The sequence below is a fragment of the Agrilus planipennis genome, unplaced genomic scaffold (genome assembly GCF_000699045.2).
Source record: "Agrilus planipennis isolate EAB-ADULT unplaced genomic scaffold, Apla_2.0 scaffold117, whole genome shotgun sequence".
Taxonomy (NCBI): Eukaryota; Metazoa; Arthropoda; class Insecta; order Coleoptera; family Buprestidae; genus Agrilus; species Agrilus planipennis.
The window spans coordinates 910578-927552 of record NW_020438912.1 but is presented as its reverse complement, the minus strand read 5'-3'; the positions used below and the strand labels follow the sequence as shown (position 1 = coordinate 927552).

The following is a 16975-nucleotide window of genomic DNA, read 5'->3' as shown; positions in this document are numbered from 1 at the left end:
ACGGATTATACGCTCCTCACCGGTTAAGAGTTTGACCGAGAGTTGTCTTCTTCCTTTTCTGGCCTAGTGCTGTTCTTTTCTACTTTGCGCCGGTCAAACTGAAGGTCGCATCGCTACAGAAACTAAACGAAGTATAGCAATAGTGCAAAACACATAAAACTTTTATTAGTTATAAAATATATAAGAAAAAGGCAGAAAAAGGCGCTATTGCCCCTGACCATGGGTGATGCCGTTCAAGTAAACGGGTAATGACGCTCAGCGTATTTGTAAACAACCTTACGCAAATCTGCTATAGTCAGTCCCCAGTATAACGATTCCAAAAGCTTAACTTGTTCAGCTGTATATCGTTCTTGCTGTTGATTGAAAGTAGGTTTACGTCCTAGTTGTGGACGGCGCATATTTTCACATTTAGGTCTATCTCTCAATGTGGTAAAGGGAATGTTATGTGTTATCGCTGCTTTCCTTTTTGACATCCCTTTTACAATCGCTGTCTTATAGCGTTGAGTGGGTCCTTTTAGCTCCAGGCCGTTTGCGGCGATTCTTGGTCGATTTCTAGCATATTTAAAAAAAAAAAGAACAACAAGAAACAGGGTAATGGCATTTACATGAGCGACATCACTCTAAACGACCGTTTTTATTTTATGTTAAAACTATACGCTTACTGTTTAAAATTTATCATAAATCTGTGAGTTATTGCTCAACACAATAGATAATCACTTTAATTAATAATATTCATAACAGAAAAGTATTAAAATTTAAAACTCACCTGTAAAAACACTCACCCAAAAATTAGATCAGCGCCACCAAATAAACATATGCATTTGTCTCTTTCTTGTTGTGAGCAAATTAGCGAAACCTATCACTGTTTGCTTAGACATCACTTCCCATACACTTCACCGTGTATCTCGATTCTTTCCATTTATCAGGTTATAGGTATGAGTAGGGTTGCCATCCGTCCGGGTTTCCCCGGATTTGTCCTAGTTTAGAGGGCATCCGGGGAGCGTCCTGCGGGGAGCTTCATTTGTAGTCCGGGTTTAAAAATTTAAAGTCTCAGTACTTTTAAAATTCTCGTTTAAAAATTTAATTTATTTTGTTTAGGTTTCATATTTTTATAAGGTTTTGTTTTCATAACAAAGTATATTAATAATTTGTGTTTTATTTTAAGAATAAAAAATAAAACAATTTGTAACAAACTGTAATAAGATTCTGTTTTGTTAGGTACATTTAAAATGATGATAAAAATGACTAAATTTAATTTTAAAGTCTGAAAATAAATAAAAAGGTGATTTATGACATTTTCAACTGTTTTTTATTACACTGACTACGTTTAAAAAAACCTGTTCTGGACCATAAAATCCGGGGTTTTCACGCGTCTTGTTCTGGTTTCTAAATATTAGAGATGGAAACCCTACCTTGGATTGACAAAGCGGAACCCTCATAGAATCCGCATTGTCCCTCTCAGCGTCCATCGAGATTCTGTATCTCAGGAACGCTTTAGGCTCTGTGAAATTTAGACATTGGCTTTTGAGATTAATTTCAATTCAATCCCTCTAGTTACTAGAAGTCTTGAGTTAAATTTGAAGTCAAATACTAAGATGCGGCCTTTCAAAATGCATTTTTATACTGATACACTGCGAACGATTTCAACTCAGTTCTCTACCGTTGANTTCTCAACTGTTTTTTATTACACTGACTACGTTTAAAAAAACCTGTTGACATGTCTGGGTTCTGCACTCTAAAATCCGGGGTTTTCACTCGTCTTGTCCTGGTTTCCAAATTTTAGAGATGGCAACTCTAGGTATGAGTGGCATTACCCCGGTTTACCCTACTACGGTAAACTTAATTGAAGCGAAAATAAAAGTGGAAAAATCAGCATACTGGTACGGTATTACGTGTCAAAGACAAGGAACATGCTATTACTTATTGTTAAGTAACTACCACTTACTAGTGAGATAAGAGACAGATATGAGTTATGAAAGTTAAAAGCAAACCTTTTGTTAAACTAAACATGGTTTGTCAATGTGGACTCACCATAGCGGTCGATACAAATAGGATAAGCAAATACATATGGGAATGTACCCATACTACGTGACCCATTTTTTTACATTTGATGACCACTTGTAGTATATATTAAAACCCCGCTCCCCCTCTAGTTTCTACATAGTAATTCATAAATATGGTTTTAAATCACTTTTTTGCAAACAAAAAGTTTTGAATATATGTAGCTTGAAAAAGTACGAGATTTTCGTGAAGATATTGACTACGTGATGGAAACCTAAGCCCGCCCTCCCCTTCTGTGACCAAGCGTGGTATTTTTGAAGACCATCTCTCCCCTGACGTGTCACGTAGTTTGGTTACGTTCTCTGTTACTGATCCGTTTAGCCCTTAACATTATATTGAAGGCGGGGAAAACTGACTTTCGAGAGTTTTCATTTGCTTTGTAACAACTAATTACTATTTTAGTTTACTCTTGACCTGTACTATATTGTCTGATAATGAATTCCGTCGTCATTTTAGTGGAAAATGCATTTCCGCTTTTAACGTATGATGAAAAATTGTATTGAGAAATCATAAATGACAAGTTAATTCGTTTAAAAGTGACTGTAAGCGTTAAGCACTAAAATGTCACTTCGTAGTGTTAATTTTAATTAGAAAAATGATACCCAATTATATTTATATTTATTACATGTTGTCAACCTACTAATTTTCATTATTTATTTCATTTAAATATAACCGTATTTTCTCAACAAATGTCACTGTTTTGTGCGGGTTATGAATAATTTTATTAACAAACGCGATGCATAAAACCAAATGAAGGATGGGACCGTAAAACAGGGAGAAAATCTAGATATGCTGTCGCATAAATAGTCTCGATTTACAACCTGGTATCATGCGAAATAAAAAGCCAACTCCTGTGCCTTCACGGCGGCCACAGCACGAATGTGTCGCACCCCCATGCAACACTACCTACTAGGTACTATGGTACCATCACCACCACCACCACTACCATTGTTGGCGGAATGTGTTTTGAAATACGAAACGGGAAGCAAAAGCGTAATATCCGTTATTTAGTATGTCATTTTATGCCGTTTCGAACATTTTTAGCAGTTGAGGACGAGCAGTAAAAACGTAAAAAGCGTTCGACGAAAAGCTATAAAGTAACGTTTTCATCAACGTTAGTTACGTACTTCGTTCGTCGGAAAACCGATAAGCCGAAGAGCTTCTTTGGTGGATAAACGTGTAATAACATACCGCATGTTGTTTTTACTTCTCTTGAAAAAAAAAAGTGTAAGAACGTACTACAGCAACCGACTTTTGTAGAAGATACAAAGCTTTTTCATATTTCGATCAGTGTGTTTTAAAAAAATATTTACAGTTTCGTATAATGATCGAAATTTCTTTCGTTTGGTGTAAGCACGTTTGTTAGTAGGTCGACCATCAGATACCAGACAAGATAAGCAAGAATGCAGTAGAAGGGTCTTGTCCTAAGCTAGAATGTTCTCGAATACCTAAGTAGAATGTTCTAGAGTGAACCTGAAGAATCGAGAACATTCTGGAATATTCGAAAATTAGGACTTTTTATATATATTACTATCAGTCTTCTAAAAATTGTTTTAAATCTGTATAATCTTCAAAGAAAAACGAAAACAGACCAACGGAATGCCGTAAACTCTATTTGACTTTTAGAGAACTCGAGTTTTATAAAAATTTTATAAGTGAAGACGGCGCAACTAGGACAGCATATTATTCGATATTTTGAAATTAGCTGGTAATATAATTGAAAGGTCTAATTAATAGATGGACGGGTTCCTAGACCTACTTTCGATATTATTTAAATTTTGATATATTCGAAATAGTACTAAACAATTGCAGTAAAGTAGTCGGGTTTAAAAATCTATATATCCTGTATTCATTTTCCGAAAGGTACATTGTTATTTTAAAAGTTTGACGTTTAGAATACTTGCATCGCAGACTACAGCACCCATCCTCCCAAATTTGAAAGGGTGCACCTAGTAAGGGATCATAAGTTTGTTTAATCGATGATACCGCGAATTTCCGGGAAATTCTTAAACACCTTAGGGCGCCTTTTCTGTCTTAAAAACGAAGGACAATACATTAGCAATTTCACGCGCAACGTCCTCCGAAAGCGACCGAAATTATTTATTTGCATCCAACTGGGAGGATGTGGAACACATGAGCAGAATGCGGAGTGTCAAAAACACTCTGAATCTTTTCATTTGTCGAGTTAACGATCGTTCAATGGATGTGTCTATTGTTGCAGATATCCGAACCAAATGCCATTCTTTGCCTTCTTTCTTATGCCTCATCTTTTCTTATTTAACTTCGGCTTTTAAATAGGTTTGATATTTGAGAGTTTACGAATTATCTTTTAAGTACGTATGTACTGTAAAAGATTACGATTAAGATGTTAAAAGTGCAGATCAGTTACTATATACCTAACAAAAATATTATGGCTTATAATTATGAACAAATTAACTTTCAGAAAAATTTATAGCAAATAAATATCACAATTTACTAGAACACCTTCATCTTCTAAAATTGCCAACACATATACTCCAATTATATTTGTATGTTTTGATTCTTTAGCAACTCAATTTCAACGTTTTCGTATTCGAGAAGAGAAAGCAATTTTCCAAAAATTTCTACTTGATTTGAAGACTTTCTGCATATGATATTCCAATCTATTGTTGTTCAAATAAGTTATTGTGACTTTCAAGGAAGAGATTTTGTATTCAGAATTCAGAGTAAATATTAGTGACAGTCTGGCGACTCTTCGTTTGGTAGAAAAAGAGAAGGTGGAGGGGTCGATTTAAATCTGATTTATTCCATGCGGAATAATCGGTTCGGCAACGACATACCGCCGAGCTTATTGTATTTTCGGGTCACAGATTTTAAATATACGAGATTATTGATAATCTCCGTAGGCGCTTCGCTACCGCGAGAGGTTTTGGTTTACTGCGTTAACGTAAACCTATTCCCGCGAAAATATTTCACTTAAACGAAGCCCCAGGTATACACCTTGTAATATACACCTACGGTCTCATGTTGCAGTAAATTATCAAGCGTTTCCATTTTGGATATAAATATATATATATAGTACTGTATTCCTGAGAATCTCTCAACTTCAGGGAAAACAAATGACGAAGATACGGACTAAATGAAAAATGATCAAATTTCCAAAAGTAGGTAATCCGTAATCAAATCAAATAAAAGCATTCTTCGGGTAATACATTACATATTAAATAACAAACTTGTAAAAAATTAATAAAGATGAACTCAGAGAAATGGCTTAGAATTGATCAAAATTGGTGCCCAGTCTTGTACCGGGAACTTGCAGTACTATAATAAATTCTTAATCAATTTTAATAATTAATTATTTATCTAACAGGACAATTTTAAGAAGTCTCCTTCAAATTATGATTCCCATCAAATAACAAAATATGTAATAGTAATAAAATTTTGTTATTAGTTTGTTCATTTTAAGGGTAATTATCTAAAAAGAAACAAAAAACAATAATATTCTGTGGCTAATTAACTTTAGGCTTCTATACGTACTTTCGATTCCAGTTGAATGATGATGGTTAGCACGATTTTTTTCTCTCAAAAAATCATTGCTTATGTAACTGACTGATATCGGACAAGTAACGGACAGTTACATTACATTGTGTTGATCTTCTTAAAGATTATTGTCGGCTTTCGGGATTTCGGTTTTCGTTTCCGACTTCTGAAGATATAAATAGTATTTCCAAGCTAAAANACCTGCAAAACATACAGACACATACATACATACATACATATGTAGGTATACAGGCATACGTGTACGGTGCCATTATTGGTAACGCATCCAAACAAAACTCGGGTATGTTACTATGCGATAACGCCCGCACACTGACAGGATAATAATTCGAACAAATGGTAAACGTTACTGACAATGCAATTGTTACTTCGATCGTACCGTTCTGATTGCATAGACGCTACAGTGGAAGTAATATCACAACAATACGGATTTATTAGGCCGATAATTTTCGTATTTTTTGTTATCTATTTTTATACGAAACAATGCATGAAAAATAGATATATGTACAACTCAGTGGCGGCTCATGAACACATTAGGGATTTTTTTTGTGTTAGAACTTCTTATAGTCTCAAAACACAAAAAAATCTCAAAATGCAATTGTTTACAAAAAATAGAAACTACTTTAGGTTGTACTTAATTTATTTATTTATTCATCAATCTCTATTTTGTCCCCTTCGGAGTAATCCCCACTAGATATTATACACTTGTGCCAACGTTTTTTTTCCAATCCTCGAAGAACTTCAAAAGATCATTTTTTTGTGATCTTGTTCAGCTCCTCCTTCGATGCCGTCTTTATCTCCTCAATTGTAGCGTAGCGTCGTCCTTTCATGAGCCTCTTCAGTTTCGGGAATAAGAAAAAGTCACAGCCGGCCAGATCTGGGGAATACGGTGGCTAAGCGAATTATTCATGTGTTGTTTTTGGCTAAAAATTCGCGCACAAGTAACGATGTGTGAGCAGGGGCAAAAGTCAATTCTTGTTCTTCCACAAATCCGGGCGTTTCTGGCGGATTGCTTTGTGCAAATTGCACATAACTTGGAGGTAATATTCCTAATTGACCGTTGTACCCTGTGGCAAAAACTCATGATGCACCACGCCCCTGCAATAATACAAAACTGTAAGGAAATCTTTCACATTCATTCGTAATATGGCGCGCTTTTTTCGGTCTTGGCTCGTGCAACAGCTTCCATTAGGATGATTGAGCTTTGGTTTCAACGTCATAACCATAAATTCATGATTCGTCACCAGTAATGATCCTCTGGAACAAATTTGGGTTGTTGCGGACAGATTCCAACAACTTCTTAGCAATGTTAATGTGATACTTTTTTGACGTGACAACGTCTTATAATTCGATAGAGCCGGCTGCACGTACGAAAAAACATGACTCATGCGGCGTTACCTCGCTCTGAGGCGTTCCATTTAAGGCTTGAAGTGCAAGCGAGAGCGCGGAACGAGAGACAAAGAGGCACAATCGGCCTCCGCGTTCGGCAGCGTTCGACATCTGTCTCTCTCCTACTTGAGTGAGCGATGCGTCAGCGTGGACAGCTGCTATACAATAATACATTTCCATTTACCTCCTTCTCTATATCCATACAAAATATCTATCAAACAAATAAAATTAAAATTTTCTTTTGAAAAATGAAACCATTTAATCAGTATTTTCTTATGACGTGGTCACGTTCAACTATCGTCAGTAAACCAACTTTACAGACAACCGATTTTTTAGTAGAAAGTAAGCAATTCTGGTGGGAATTTCGCGGCGACCCGTCTCATGCCCGAATCATTGGTAAAAATCGAATGGCAGGAAGCAATCGATATGCTTGGGTCCTCAGCAACTTTTCTAACGGTGATTCGCCGCTCTTGATACGCTCTAGGTCCGGTAAAGTATTTTTACAGGATTAACAATATGAGTCTATTACATTGATGGTGAGTTTATCCCACCGGTTTCGGTCTTATCATGCTCCGGTACCGACACATTTTAAACAATATTTTAACGAAGCGAGATCAGACTTGTCTCAGCTTGTACCGGTAGTGTAAACACGTTTTTGACCGCGTCATCATCGGTGAATTTATTATTTTTAAGGGATGATATGGATGCTTCAACGTCCATCTTTTTTGGATTTTTTCATAATCTGGATTCAAAACAACAATCGAAAAACGATTGTGAAAATGAGGAGATTTATATCGGACAAAGGGCGAAACGAGAACGTATCGAGAGTGTGTGGGCTGACTTGATGACTAATATGATAATCATGTTTTTTAATAACGGTTTATGTTTGAAAAAAGTTTTAAAAAATAATCTCCTGTTTGTTGCAGGAACAACTACTAGAACCGTTGAGCCCGGGGATGTTATTCAATGGTGAGTAGTTTCTGGGAAAATTTTCTTAATTATTTTTAAATTAAAATTCCCCAAGCACTTTGTGTAGGTACAGGATAATTCAGTCTAGAAATTTAATTTTCTAAGTAATTTTATAACTTTTTGTTCTTGTACCTGCAGCCATCATTTTGCTCATAACCTTTTTTTACAAAGAGCCGTTGGGCGGAAATATTTAGTTTTCATTTAAAAAAGGTGTAGTATTTTAGTATTTCTTCAAGGATTTTTGAGGAAATCGTAAGGTCAATATTAATGACTGTACTTCTCATCGTATGATAAATAATTCCTTAATAAAGGATGTTTAATATAGCGAATGGTTATGATTATCAAGTAATCTTTAGGTGAAAAATAATCACCCGAATATTATTATTTCCATTTGAGACATAATAAATTTCCAACATAGTCTTAATTAAGTTTTCATAAGGTTTGTAAGGTGACGAAATCTAGGGATCCTCTAAAGAAATTTTAATTTGTATTTCTATTTTGATGTTAGTAAACAAAATCAATTAAAAACTGAGGTTAAGTACTCTACTACATAAAATTTTAATAAACGGTATTAATGGTAAATGCTTAATGATGTTCAGTGTGTCATTATAAACAGTTCAATGTTTAAAAGTCGAGCACGATAATGAAGTTAATTTTATCCTTGAAGTCCCAGGTAGTTAGAGTTTCTGGAAACAGCAAATATCCTTTAAGTAAACTAAAACAAAGTTCCTAATGTATGTTTTGACTACAACAAAGTTAAAATGCAAAGGGTGTCTTTCGAACTTTCCGAATTTAACTTCTCTCAGTAACATCGGCCGGTAATTATTAAAAAGGACAAACTTTAAAAATTCTGCACTGCCCTAATTAGTTTCAGGAAGGATAACAAAGGAACTTTGTCGGTTTTCGAATCGTGAATGTAGCAGCAGTATCATGTACGTAAATAGTAGACGTATTCCGAAGGTGGACGAACCCGATTTCGTTTAAAGAAATGAGAGAAAGTTAATAATTTATTTGAAAAGTTTAAAGAACTGCTCGAATTTATAACCTCTTATAGATTTTTATGGCCGACTTCATCGAACTTTCATGCACATTAATGGAGAAAATGTTTTCTGTGTTATCTCGAACGAAGATTAAGTTTAATATTAAATGATAATAAGATTGCCACTCAGCCCTAACTTGAGGTAATAAATTTACTAAGTGCCAAAGAGGCGAGATTTTTAACATCGACTTCACTTCCTGAATACCTTTACCAATACATAAGGCATTTTACTAGTAAAAATACGTTTGCAACAACTCGATAATTGTGACGGTTGAGAACTTTAGATTACTTTTTAAAAACTGAGATATAATTAGGTATTTATTAATTAATAATTAGTGATGACCAAGACTAAAACCAAGACCGAACGAACAAGAGCAAGACTGCAACCAAGACCAAATATGCAATACTAAACGAAAAATTATTACTTCTGGTGGAGTTAAACTATTAGAAGCAACTTTAATATATATTCCTTTCTTGGAACAAAACATTTTTAGTATTTGAAATTTTCAATTTGCATTACTAGATTTCAACACTAACGATAAATATAACAAGGAAATGTATGCTGGGACACGTAGTAGAAGAGAAACTTCAACGGACAAGTGGAAAAACGAATCGCAACACAATTTTTACTTCAAGTTTTACGGGCAGGTTTTTATATTGGACAAGTACATTAACAATCTACCCGTAAAACCCCTTTTTCTTGTCCGTTGAAGTTTCACTTCTACTATGTGTCTTAGCACACATTTCATTTTCAAAGGTTTCATAGAGGAGAGCAGAGGTAAGAAAACAACAGCTGAGCACAGCACATGCCGCCGGGACTGTAGCGGACTCCTCGCTTTCCGCGCGGCTGCGCATTATTCCATCTAGTACAGCCGTTGCCCTCTCTCACGCGGTCGTAACGCTTTTACGTGAACAATCGTAATACCTTGTCTATATAGAAGTTTTACTTAAAAAAAAAAAAAGAAACTACCACTGTTTGAAAAAAGGGATCTACAAGAATGTCCTCGGAGTATGTGTTCTTTGTTCTTATATCTGGATTTTTTACTTCTTTCAAATGCCTTGTACTATTTTGTACCCTAAAAGGTCAATTTATGAATTGGAGGAAGGACACGTCTCGTGTTTTCATAATTTTCACAATTATCGACTCTATTTCCTTGAAAAGTCATGACAAATTCGTATATATAACAGAAAATTTCTGCATTTAATAATTGTATCGGTAAATAGAAAAATTTGTGCAGAGAAGAATTATTAAAACCAATACTTAACATCTTGGTCTAGGTTTTGCTTTGCTCATCAGTATTAATAATAATGAATAATACAACTTTAACGATGAAACCTACTATTACTCGGACTTATATCTAAGTTATGACCGACTTTTCTTATTGTCGTTCATTGTCATATTAAAATTATTCACTTTGCCTGGTGGTTACAGAATAGAAGTGCATAGTGCATACCATACGTCGACGTTCTCGGTACATTTGCAAGGAACGATTATCGAGGAGTGTTTCTGGAGATAGCTTTACAGTGCGCTCATGCAAAATGTTGTGTCATCGTTATTCGTGTTGAAATATCCCATATAAGTCGGTTTCAATGGCGATAAGATGTCATCGCTACGAAATCCTCGAAATATCCGGCTTTAGGGGAGTAAAGCTTTCCAAGTTCTCAATTGTACGAACAGAGCAGCGACTTGCTATGACTGACGGCAAAATAAACTCTTATACATATAAATTACAACCCATAGCAGATAACTAGACGTACAATCACTTGCAGTAGAAATTTAGATAGTGAGAATAATCATAATCGATAGTGGATTCTCTTGAAAAATACCCCAATTGGCGAATTTAATTTATAATTAAGCATTGTTTAAACTAATTTCGGTAAATATATCTGGAGTGACTTAAAATAAGAGATCCGGTAAGGGCTTTTGTAGACGGTGCGATTTCGTTGCGACTTTTCGTTAGCGACCTATCACGATGCGATAAAATTTAGTTTCAAGCTATTGGTAATAAGAAATTACTTTGGTTCCCATGTGATGGACCATACTAGTCTATCCGTTTGTATCTATAATGTATTAGCAAGTAATAGAAAGAAGTCACTTCTATGCTCGCAAACGGTTAATTTAGAAGATTTGGAGCGCGGCGTTGTACGGGTACGAAGCATGGACAGTGGACGCGGCGGAGAAGAAAAGGTTAGAAGCGTTCGAAATGTGGTGTTACAGGCGGATGATGAGGATAACGTGGGTAGAAAAGGTTAGAAATGAAGTAGGCGAGATAGGTTGGTAGGACACCTTCTCAGGCATGAAGGTCTCGTCAGAGACATATTAGAGGCAGAAACAGGAGTTAGGAGGGGTAGAGGTAGACTTAGATTAGATTACTGTTCGCAAATGGTTAAGGATGTGTGTTGTTCTAGTTTTAGGGAAATGCGAAGTTTAGCTCAGGATATGAAAGAGTGGAGGTACGTGTCCAACCAGTCTTAGGACTGACGACCCTATGATGATGAGCAAGTAATAGTCTGACATATTGTTTGCCGTGAAATTACCAGTAGTATTTTCTTAAAATGTTGGTTTTAATGGAGCGAATGATTCTGCCTTGTGCTATGAAATTCCTGTAACCTGCATACAGTAGAAGAGCATTGATAATCAAATAGTCAAGGTGGTTGCTATCGAAGACTATCGCAGAACCTGACCATTGGGACCGAATCGTCCTATTATTGTTTGCAAAAGAACATTCAAGAGATATTTGACTATCTTGTTGCATTTGGAATTATGTAATTTTCCAATATAATAAAATAAAATAGGTCGAATGATGATAAGTAACGTATAGGTAATTATCCAGAATTGGGGTTCCAGACCAAAATACCACTCCAAAACTTTTTTTATCGATTTCTGGTCATTCTACATAACAGAATTAGATATTAGAAGGTGGGGTAAACAGTTTTTTATGACTTAATAAATTAAAACGAAAACTTTTTGAATGATAATTTTTCAAAATTCAAATCACAGTTTTAAACTGTAGATATGGGAAGAGATGGGTGAGGAAATTAAGGGCTGAAGGGGGGGGGGTGTTAAAACTTATACAAGCTTTTAATCTCTTTGTCTCATGATTGTCACTGCATGAAATTCTTTTATTCTTATTAAAAGAAGAAATAGCTATGCATACACGACCTTATGACGTATGCTGTAATAAAAAAGACGTGTCTCCACAGCCTCAAATATGATCTTTTAACCCTCAGAAATAACTAGAAATCTATGAAAAAACTTTTGGAATGGTTTTGTTTTGGAGCCCCAATTCCAGGAATTATTACAAAATTCCGATATTGTACTAGGAGATGTATAAAACTTATACTTTCTGTGAATAAAATACTCCAACATATCAGCCAGGGGTATTGAATAAACTCCTGTCTGTCATAAATCTTCCTAACTAAACAATGATGTCACCACTGCAGGTATTTATCCAGAATCCAGGGGCAATTTTTAAAAATTATCATGCAAAAAATTTTTTTTTATTTATGAAGTCACAAAAAACTGTCTCGTCCACCTTCTTATATCAAATTCAAATTTTATTATCGATCTGATTCAGTTGAATTCGGTTATAAAGAATGCTTAGTTTTAACGGATCACGTGCTATTCCTACTTGGACATTAAGAACACGTTTATAACGAACGAACCGGGTTTTGCGATTGGTTTTGAATGGAAAATTGGCAGGTCTGATCTGTTATAGCAACCAATAGTAATACATATTTCACTATAAGAAACTATACAAGTTCATATAAAATAGTATGATTCTGTATAAACGTACAAAATATAGCCATTGCGATAATATGTAGGTATCTTTGATTTTGGAATAAGTTCTATATTTATAGGCTGTTTTTTGTATATTTCTGAAATAAATGTTGTTTCTTTAATAAAAATCGTCAATAACGAACCCCCACCGAAGAAAATGCTTAGCTCCTTCGTATTTGTTATAATCGAGTTCGTCTGTAATTGATGGTTTAGAAATCTCTTCCTTTACTTTAGTGTATTGAGTTTAAGTTGGGAAAAAAATGAGATAATTTTAACTGCTGTTGCACGAACGCGACCGCGATCGCATAAATTTTCATCTCATATTTTATTTTACTAACTTATTCGATGGATCGCTGGCACTTTACATAAAATTTGTGCCCAGTACTAAAATGTCGTTTTATAGTGGAAACAGCCATTTCTTACGGATAATAAATCGTGTTACTGTCGTTTGTGAAAATGGAAAATGGAAGGTATTGTAGGTGCATGAAATGTGCCAGGTGTTATATTCGAGGCATGAAAAACTGTTGTCATTTTAAACTCGTCATTGATGTATACATAGGGAATAGTAATTTGCTGGTCTTCTTTAAAAATAGCAACTAAATTTCTTAGAAATGCCGTTTATGAAGGTTTTAAACCATTTATAAGGTGAATTAAGGAAGAAAATATATAATTGAAGTGATTCTTTTATAGTTAGCTCTAGGTTCATCATAAAGATTTGAATGAAAAAATCGGTTGTCTGTAAAGTCGGTTTACTGACGATAGTTGAACGTGACAACGTCATAAGAAAATTCTGATGGAATCGTTTCATTTTTCAAAAGAAAATTTTAATTTTATTTGTTTGATAGATATTTTGTATGGATATAGAGAAGGAGGTAAATGGAAATGTATTATTGTATAGCAGCTGTCCACGCTGACGCATCGCTCACTCAAGTAGGAGAGAGACAGATGTCGAACGCTGCCGAACGCGGAGGCCGATTGTGCCTCTTTGTCTCTCGTTCCGCGCTCTCGCTTGCACTTCAAGCCTTAAATGGAACGCCTCAGAGCGAGGTAACGCTGCATGAGTCATGTTTTTTCGTGCGTGCAGCCGGCTCCATCGAATTATAAGACGTTGTCACGTCAAAAACTTGAAAATGTCAAAAAAAGTAAATAGAAGTCAAACATAAAGAAAGCAGTACAAAATTTTTGTTTACACCTAATTTTTTTAGTTGCTATTTTTGATATCCATTTAATTATTATGTTGGAGTGCGATTTCCCTATCCCTTTAGCTGAGTAAGCGGTTTCACTTGTTTTGCGTCTGTTTTCAACAAATTTTTGCGCCAGATCACGAGCTGCCTTTAATAGTAATGATAATGTATAGACCACAACAGTGATAACGACGAAATAAAAGTAAAATAGAAATAACCGACGGGACGCTCAGTACGCCACTTCAAGGAGCCTTTATTGCGTCTTCCAGCTAGGGAACAATTATGTTTTCCTTTAGGAAAAGGCTGATGTGCTAGCACGTATCTACTACGAACTAATAAAGGTAAATAGCTAACGATAATTTTAGTAAGTCATATTATGTCCAAAAGTGAAGTTGTCTACCATTTAGATCGTTGGCTATAAATATTTAGAGGTAGGAGTAACCAGAAGCCTTAATACAAGGTCGAAATGTATTTTTAACAGAAATTAATTAACTTGGTTCCTAACTAATTAAAACTTAGCAAGACGGTAATTTTTTAAAATTTATCAAATAATAATAGTTCGCAACTTTGTAAGATATTGTCAAACTCCATGAAAAGCTACAGTTTCTGAAAGATTTTTTTAATTCCGATTTCCATAAACAATTTTCAAATATTTCACTCTCAATGCTTAGATCTAAAACTTTAACATTTTTAATTTTTAATACTGGTTAATATGAAATATTAATGTGAAAATTCTTTTATGCTAGAACTAGAATTGTACAGAGGAGGATGGAAAAAGGGCGGAAGAACTATTAGGGGAAGATAAATTTGGGTTTAGAAGAAATAGAGGAACGCGGAAGGCCATTCTATCTTTACGGGTAACAATAGAGAAAACGATAGAAAAAGGAAAGAGTGCGTACATAGGATTTGTAGATTTAGAGAAAGCTTTTGACAATGTTAAATGGGAGAAGATGTTAAATATATTTAAAAATGTAAGGATGAGTTACAAAGACAGAAGAGTGATACTTAATTTGAGCAGCAGGCAGTATTAGGCTGCAACGTAGAGAAGTAAATATTTGGAAGGGAGTCCGACAGGGATGCACACTGTCACTGCAACATCATTAAAGACAGTAACTCTAAGGATAGATATACAGGGACAAAAGATTAGTATGCTTAGATTTGCAGATGATATAACAGTATTAGCATCTAGTTAGGAGGAGTTAAAGATAGCTTTAAATAAAATGGATGCGGTCAACATGGAAGGAGTAGTAGGGTTATAAAGCAGAGGAAACCGCAGGGTCTAGTCGTCTTCAATAAAAAGAAGTCACTTCTATGCTCGCGAACGGTTAATTTCGAAATTCGAAAAAGGTTGTTAAAGGTGTATGCTTAGAGCACAGCGCTGTACGGGTGCTAAACATGGACAGTGGGTACGGCGGAAAAAAGAAGGTTAGAAGCGTTCGAAATGTTGTGTTACAGGCGAATGATACAGTGGATAGAGAAGGTTAGAAATGAAGAGGTATTAGAAACAATAGGAGAACAGAGGACTATTTAAGTCAATAAGAAATAGGGAAAATAGGTTAGTTGGAGACCTTCTCAGGCGCGAAGGTCTAGTCAGATATATATTAGAGGTAGAAACGGAAGTTAGGAGGGGTAGAGGTAGATCTAGATTAGATTACTGTTCGCAGATAGGCAGATAGTTGAGGATATAGGTTGTTCTAGTTTTACGGAAATGCGAAGATTAGCTCGGGATAGGAAAGAGTGGAGGTACGTGTCCAACCATTCTTAGGACTGACGACCTTATGATGATAATGATAATGAGCATTTGAATAAACCTAAATCTTCCAAGAATCTAGCTCAGACACTGTTAAAAACCAGTCGGTCATCTATGTGCTTTATCCTTTCTTTTATTTGCAATTATTCAGAAGCGCCCTTTTTTGTTTTTTTTTGTCTGTGGATACCTGGCCAAATATGTCTATGTAAACGATTCAGTTTCCCATGCGAATTTATCAAAAACTTCTAATTAATGTAAAATAAAAATACTTTTCTTTTGTAAAATACGGGGGAAGCCGCTTGTCCCTATGACCTTATGCATTAGCTGCCACAGATTTTTTAAAAATAGATGTATAATAATAATCTTATTATTTCAAACTGGTTTCCTTATGTCTACGTTAAATTTGAATAAATATATGCAGAAAGAAACATGCTTTAAGATTGAAACCTAAATTTTATGCAGGTAATAGATCGTTTCCTTTTTTTCTTTTTTTAAAGGAGAGTATGAGGAAATGATGCAGTGACCTTCCGTAAAGGTTATATGTGTTACAGCGTATTTCCCAACAAAGTTGTTATTTCTAAATGGCGTTGTGTAACTCATTCATAAATTAAGTCTTCTTTGAATAATACAGCAATCATTTTTTGAACTGTTGAACGTACTTACTTTCATTAAGTGCACAATCATTATGGCCCCCTAATTTTTAACCTTGATCCCAAATCATTCCTTAAATAGTCCCTTAATTTCGGAATTTTCAAAATTTATTTTAGACTTTGTTGTGTTATCTACATGAACATGATAAACAATCCAAATTGTAAATTAAGCATGCCCATATTCAGGGGCAATTCCCTTATTCAATTTTTCGCACTCAACTTCTTTTACACTACTTCAAAGGTCATAGGGCTGTTAAGGAGGGAGGGTTTTCCTTCCCATCCAGTGGGTCCGCTATTGTTACAAGATATTGACGTCACGAATTGTTGGGTGTGGAATCGAAGGCGTTTGAATTAAATAAATTTTAAATTTCTGTAGGGTTAATCAAAGGTTAAAGGTACATGTCTGAGGCATGGCGTTGTATGGGTGCAAAACGTTAATGGTGAGCACGAAGGGAAAGAAAAGGTTAGAAGCGCTCGAAATGTGGTGTTATACAAGCAAATGATGAGGACACCGTAGATAGAGAAATGAATATGAGAACAGAGGGTGCTGTGAACGTCGATAAGAAATAGGTGACATAAGGGTTAGTTAGAGACATATTAGAAGCAGAAATAGAA

General features: G+C 35.2%; 1 protein-coding gene across 2 annotated transcripts in view; it reads left to right on the top strand.

Annotated features, from left to right (window-relative positions):
• LOC112904150 overlaps positions 1–16975 on the top strand; it is a 58064-nt gene that overhangs the window by 14023 nt on the left and 27066 nt on the right. For both annotated transcript variants that reach the window (XM_025973502.1, XM_025973503.1), the window contains exon 2: positions 7914–7956. In XM_025973502.1, coding sequence (XP_025829287.1) covers positions 7914–7956 — 43 coding nt within the window. The remainder of the gene's footprint in view (positions 1–7913; positions 7957–16975) is intronic.